Source organism: Nycticebus coucang, chromosome 8, assembly GCF_027406575.1.
Source record: "Nycticebus coucang isolate mNycCou1 chromosome 8, mNycCou1.pri, whole genome shotgun sequence".
Classification (NCBI taxonomy): domain Eukaryota; kingdom Metazoa; phylum Chordata; class Mammalia; order Primates; family Lorisidae; genus Nycticebus; species Nycticebus coucang.
Window position 1 is genome coordinate 90041484 of NC_069787.1, and position 6522 is coordinate 90048005.

The following is a 6522-nucleotide window of genomic DNA, read 5'->3' on the forward strand; positions in this document are numbered from 1 at the left end:
TTGAGCCTCAGAAATGACTTCCTGTCTGCCAATTGGTTTCCTTGGGCACCCAGGCACAAAGAGAAATTGGGAATTAGATAAGGCTGGTATAGCTGTGGGGAAGGTGTTGGGCAAATTGTATGTCAGGATGGTAAAATCCAGCTGCTCAGAGTGAGGAAGACGCGGTCATGGGCACAATTACGATCTCATCCCTACACCAAGAACAGCCTTGCAGAGAGCAAGGAATGAGGGCTCTGAGCCATCAAGTGCTCCTGGTACGGGCAGAGACCTGCACCCTCAGGACCTTTAGAAGGATCTTCTTTCATTCTTCTGCTCAGAGTTGTGGCCAGATGGTTGGAAAGTTAAAATAAAACATTCTGTGTGTATGTGTGTGCTCATGTACACACTTATTTTTTTAATGTACCAATCAAAGTTCCACTGATTACCTGACTTGTTCACATAGGATGTTACTTAGTTCTTACAACCTAGGGGCCCCTGATGTGGAAGCTCGAACCAGGGTAGTAGGACTCCTTGACCCTTATTGACATTCTGTGGCTAAAGTTTCCCTGGTCTGGATTGTGTAGGGATGCAGGGGTGCATTGTGAGGGACGGCCAGCAGGGCTGTATCATAGAGGGCTTTTGTCAGAGGAACTGGGGAAAGCAGAAATACTGTGTCCATTATAGCAGCTGAGTGGAACGCCTTTTCCTTCCTGGCTCCTCTACCCTGGACTGGAGTGAATTGACTTTATGGGTTAAATGTGTTTTCCAGCACTCAACTCAAGAAACAGTGTTGGCCAACATCCCAGAAGTTTCTCCCACCTCCTGTAGCCCGGCATTCATTACACTGACTAATGATAACCAGTGTCCTAAAACTATATGGCTTATTTTTATACTCGTTATAAATGGTATCATATACTACGTTCTTTTTCTTTTTTGTGTCTGCCTTGTTCACTGAGCATTATGTTTTGATACCTGTATGTTGTGGCCTATAGTCACAGCTAGCTTCTTGCTGTGTGGTGTTCCTCTGTGTAAACCACAGTTTATCCGTTCTGTTGTTGATGGACATCTGGGTAGTTTCCAGTTTGGGGCTATTATAATAGTGTTAGGGCTGGACACTAACATTTGTGTACTGATTTTGGTGTACAGATTTATCCATTTATGCGGGGGAGGAACGTTTTGAGTCACAGGATATGGCTGTGTTTAGTGACAGTAGATACTGCAAAACGGTGTCCAAAGTGCTTTTACCAGTTGATACCCTCACCAACAACGTTGTGAGAGTTCTGATTTGCTCCATGTCTTGGCCAACTCAAGTTTTATTTTTGTCATTTTAATATTAACCATTCTGGCAAATGTGCCTGACTATCACTTTGTAGTTTTAATTTGCATGTTTTGGTGAATATTTAAATTGAGCACCTTTTCATGTGTTTATTGGCTACTCGGAAGCCCTATTTTTCCCTTTATGATAACACTTTGTATATCCTGTTTAAGAAGTATTTGCCTAGTCCAGTGGTTCTCGACCTTCTTAATGCCACAACCCTTTAATACAGTTCCTGTGGGTCGCGACCCACAGGTTGAGAACCACTGGACTAGTCCAAGGTCACGCAGATGTTCTGTTTTTCCCGAAAGTGTTAATGTTTTATCTTTCACATTTGTATCTCTTGGTGTGGATTTTGTGTGTAGTGTGAGGGAGGGTTGAGACGCATTTGTTCCCCATGTGGACATCTGGTTGATCCAGCATTATTTTCTAGAACTCCTTTCCTCACTGTACTGCTGTGCTGCCTGTGCTCTTTGACAAGGATGACGAGGATAGAGATGGTAAAGTAGAGGGATAGCATAATTTTCTGTCGTGAGACACAGAGATTCCAACTCCTAGCCTCGGTCTCAAGAAAAAAGTTATTTTTTCTCCTTCCAATAAGCAGGAATTTTAACTGTGCTTCTGCTTGCAGGATACCAAGGGTTCGGGTTCTAGAGGATGAAGAGGGGGGGAAGGACATTGAACTGTCTGATGACCCGTATGACTGCATCCGACTGAGTGTGGAGAACGTCCCCTGCATTGTTACTCTGTGCAAGGTAGAAGTTTGCATCTTAAAGTTTTTGTTTTCCCTGTGGATGTGGGTCTCTAATCCCAACCTGTTGAAGTTATTTAATAGAGCAAGAAGTTATAGCAGGAGGCTGAATGGGTCAGGTTTAATTCTACTAAAATCACTTCAGAAATCAGGGGGTGTGGTGAAATGTTCAGACAGAAAGATATTGGGTCTTGGCTTGGCACCTGTATCTCAGTAGCTAGGGTACCAGCCACATACACCAGGGCTGACCATTTCAAACCCAGCCCGGGCCTGCCAAACAATGATGACAACAACAGCAACAACAAAATAGCCAGGCAATGTGGTGGGCGCCTGTAGTCCAGCTACTCGGGAGGCTGAGGCAAGAGAATTGTTTAAGCCCAAGAGTTTGAGATTGCTGTAAGCTGTGACAACATAGCACTCTTCCAAGGGCGACAAAGTAAAACTCTGTCTCAAAAAAAAAAAAAGAAAAAGAAAGATGTTGGGTCTTGCCTCATTCTTGAGCATGTTTATTAGCACAGACCCTCTTGAGTCACCCTTGCCATCAGGAAAATAGGCACATGACACCAGGAGTGGATTTCTCCCGATGCTCTCTGTGGGAAGCCATTTGTGGCCTTTGACTTGAAATTTCACTTTTAACCCTTGTCAGGCCATCTTCATGCCATCTTTCCATTTCACTTTTTTTTTTTTTTTTTTTGTAGAGGCAGAGTTTCACTTTACACCCTTGGTAGAGTGCCATGGCCTCACACAGCTCACAGCAACCTCCCAACTCCTGAGCTTAAGCGATTCTCTTGCCTCAGCCTCCCAAGTAGCTGGGACTACAGGCACCCGCCACAATGCCCAGCTATTTTTTTGTTGCAGTTCGGCGGGGGCCGGATTTGAACCTGCCACCCTCGGTATATGGGGCCGGCACCGCCCTCTATTTCACATTTTTGTTACACCACTCACACAGTGGCCTATAATAGAATTGTAGAACATTCCTTCAGATGCTTTCCTTATGAACAGAATCTAAAGTAAGGTATTGAATGGGCAATGTGTGTTCCTTACTGGTATAGTGATTCCTACCCACAAGGCCATCAAGGGTGCGGCTTTTGGTAATATGTTACTCACACCTGTGCTGTGCTGCCCTAACTGACTTTGCAGATTGGCTATCGGCATGTGGTGGATGCCACTCTTCAGGAGGAGGCCTGCTCCTTGGCCAGCTTGCTGGTGTCAGTGACCAGCAGGGGAGTTGTGACGTGCATGAGGAAAGTGGGGAAGGGCAGCCTGGATCCAGAGAGCATCTTCGAGATGATGGAGGTGAGGCTGTGGTTCCAGGGCAGGTGCTGATCCCTGGCTGGGAGTGCTTGCTGTTTCCTTCTCCTTTGGTCATACCCTGCGAATTCTCCCCATTCACTAAACAATGACAACTACAACAACAACAACAAAAATAGCCGGGCATTGTGGCAGGCACCTGTAGTCCCAGCTACTTGGGGGGCTGAGGCAAGAGAATTGCTTAAGCCCAAGAGTTTGAGATTGCTGTGAGCTGTGACGCCACCGCACTCTTATCAAGGGTGTGACCCCAAATGTGGAACTTAGAGAGTAGCAAGTGTGGGCTGAGGGTCTGCTGACCTAGCCAAGGCGGCTGGTTGTGAGGGCTCCAGACTGGGAGGTAAGGAATCTACCAGTAGCCATTGCTTTCCTTTGCAAATTGTTCTTCCTCTAAGTTTCTACATTATTAGACTTTGATAATGTAAAGAGTCTAATAATTTCTCTTGTGAGACACAGAGATTCTAACTCCTATCCTCAATCTCAAAGAAAAGAAGTTATTTTTTCTCCTTCCACCAAGTCTGCTAACTCTGATTGGGAGACTACAGCCCCATGGCCTTGTCTCACTGTTTATATCACATGGGCATGCAGCAACTCTGAGATGGCTGGATGGCCAAGCTGCGCACCCCAGGGCTTGCTTTGCAGGCTGCCGTCCTCTACCTCTGCTCTTCCCTGCAAATCCAGACTCAGAGGCACTGAAGCCCTCACGAGCCCTGGCATCTTGTCTGTCTCATCTCCTCTTGTCCTCTCTGTACCTTCATTCATATGAATAGCCAGTATCACTGTTTGGTGGACTGCAACATTTTTCTTTTTCTAATGTTACAATGAAAATCTTTCCAAAGGCATTTTGGACCTTAACCCTGATTTTGCATTTTGTAGAGTTGATCACTTTGCAGCCTTTTAGATTGAGACAATATTTTCATAAGAGTTTTAAGTCATACTTGGAATCTCATCCTATATTACAGTTAGGGGCCAGAGCAGAGGGCACACATTTAATTACTTTGGGAAGAATATGCCTACAGAGGATTGGGCCAGGGATCTAGGCTTGGGTCTCTTTCTTCCTGACATTGTTGGGAATGGAACCAGTGGCAGAGCTAAATTTAAACTGCTGTGGGAATGCGCAAGACTTGATGGGGTGGAGGCTTGTGGTTGGCTTATTATATTCTTAAAGTGATTGATGAGCCTGGAGACAGAATAACAGTTTCATAAAGAAAGATTTCTTTTTTTTGAGACAGAGTTTTACTACATCGCCCTTGGTAGAGTGCTGTGGCATCACAACTCACAGCAACCTTGAACTCTTGGGCTTACATGATTCTCTTGCCTCAGCCTCCCAAGTAGCTGGGACTACAGGCATCTGCCACAATGTCCAGCTATTTTTTGGCTGTAGTTGTCATTGCTGTTTGGCAGGCCTGGGCTGGGCTGGAACCCACCACCTCTGGTGTACGTGGCTGGCGCCCTAGCCACTTGAGCTACAGGCGCTGAGCCAAGAAAGATTTTTGTATATTATTTTTTTCTTCTTTTTGAGAAGCCCTCTTGTGTGTGCTGTGTACAGGTGATTACTAAATTTGGGGGCTGTCTGAATTCTTGATGTTTTCTTTTTTTAATAAATTAATTAATTAATTTTTTCATTGCAGTTTTTGGCCGGGGCTGGGTTTGAACCCACTACCTCCAGGTATATGGGCCAGCGCCCTGCTCCTTGAGCCACAGGCACCGCCCCAGTGTGTTTTGATTCCAACACTCCACTGTCTTTAGCATCTCTCTCCATGGCAGTAACACCAAAGACCCCATCCAGACATCTAAGCAGTTCTGCTTAGAGGCTTGGTGGGAGGTGATTAAGAAACTGCTTGCTGGGTGGCGCCTGTAGCTCAAGGAGTGGGATGCCGGCCCCATATACTGGAGGTGGCGGGATCAGACCTGGCCCTGGCCAAAAACTGCAAAAAAAAAAGAAAGAAAGAAAGAAACTGCTTGCTGGCAGGTGCCTATAGTCCCAGCTACTTGGGAGGCTGAGGCAAGAGACTCACTTGCACACAACCGTTTGAGGTTACTGTGAGCTATGACACCACGGCACTCTACCAAGGGTGACAAAGTAAGACTCTCTTCAAAAAAAAAAAAAGGAAAGAAAGAAACTGCTTGCTGAAATCTCCTCAGCACCATCCAGACAAACTCTGGATTCCTTGTGGTCTCACTATGCCTTTTCTCTGCAGTATCGTGTGACATGGCCATAACCAAGCCCAAATGTGGTTGACAGCTTTGCTATTTGTAAAGCAGGCTTTGTCACTTCTTGTTCGCTGCCTGAGGATTAGTGTCTTTTTTTTGTTCATTTGTTTGGTTTTAGTATGGAGGTTTGTCTGAAATGTAAGTATAATATTATGTTGTTGGGGTTTGTTTTTGTTTTAATTAAATAAAAGTCTTCTAAGGCACACAGAATGTGTGCAGCATCAGAATGGCTGGCTGGCAGAAAGAGAAGCTTTTCCTGTTCCGAGCACATGTGCCTCACAGGTGGGTGTGTGCTCTCTCCCCGCCTTCTGCAGACCGGCGAGCGAGTGGGCAAGGTGCTGCACTCCTCCTTGCAGAGCATTCTGCACAAGGAAGAAAGCCTGGGGCCCAAGAGACAGAAAGTCGGGTTCCTGGGGTGACGTGCACATCATCCCCTCAACTGCGGAGCGTCTGTTTTTTATTTTTCCTTTCAAACTGAAGTTTGCATATATTTTTCTTAACTGTTAATGAATTTAAGGCCACATTTGTACCTGTAAAATTAAAGTCTATTTTCTGGTCTGGTTTGGTGTGTCTGGACTTCTTCAGCTATAAGCTGAGGTGCCATCTGTGACCCTCAGAGAGTCTGGCCCATGCCTAGTGAATGGCAGCCAAGCCTAGGATCTGCTTCCAAGGGAGAGGGTTCTGGTCGTGGGCTCCCCGGGGCACTCCTGCTCCAGGTGTTCAGAACAGCAATAGTAAACACACTGGAATAAAGAACGGGCAGGAATGGTTTAAAGAAAATGTTTATGATATGTCTTGTGACTTTTTTTTCCTTCTTGTTGAGCTTTCAAATTAAGAATCACAAAGAAAAGTTCATTAACCTTGGGCATTTGGGTGCTTGTGGGAGTGGGAAGAGAGAAGGCAGGTAGAGCCAGGGAGCCTTCCCAAATCCTAGGAAGCACACCTCTGGCTTCCT

General features: G+C 45.7%; 1 protein-coding gene across 2 annotated transcripts in view; it reads left to right on the top strand.

Moving 5' to 3' along the window:
- The window catches only part of EXOSC7 (exosome component 7), a 37163-nt gene extending 31039 nt beyond the window's left edge, over positions 1-6124 (top strand). The window contains exons 6-8 of one of the 2 annotated variants that reach the window (XM_053599430.1): positions 1926-2049; positions 3186-3341; positions 4985-5138. In XM_053599430.1, coding sequence (XP_053455405.1) covers positions 1926-2049; positions 3186-3341; positions 4985-5050 — 346 coding nt within the window. In that variant the 3' untranslated portion in view covers positions 5051-5138. Of the gene's footprint in view, positions 1-1925; positions 2050-3185; positions 3342-4984; positions 5139-5881 lie in introns of those variants that run through there. The other variant, XM_053599429.1, reaches the window with a different exon arrangement.
- The last annotated feature ends 398 nt before the right edge of the window (positions 6125-6522 follow it).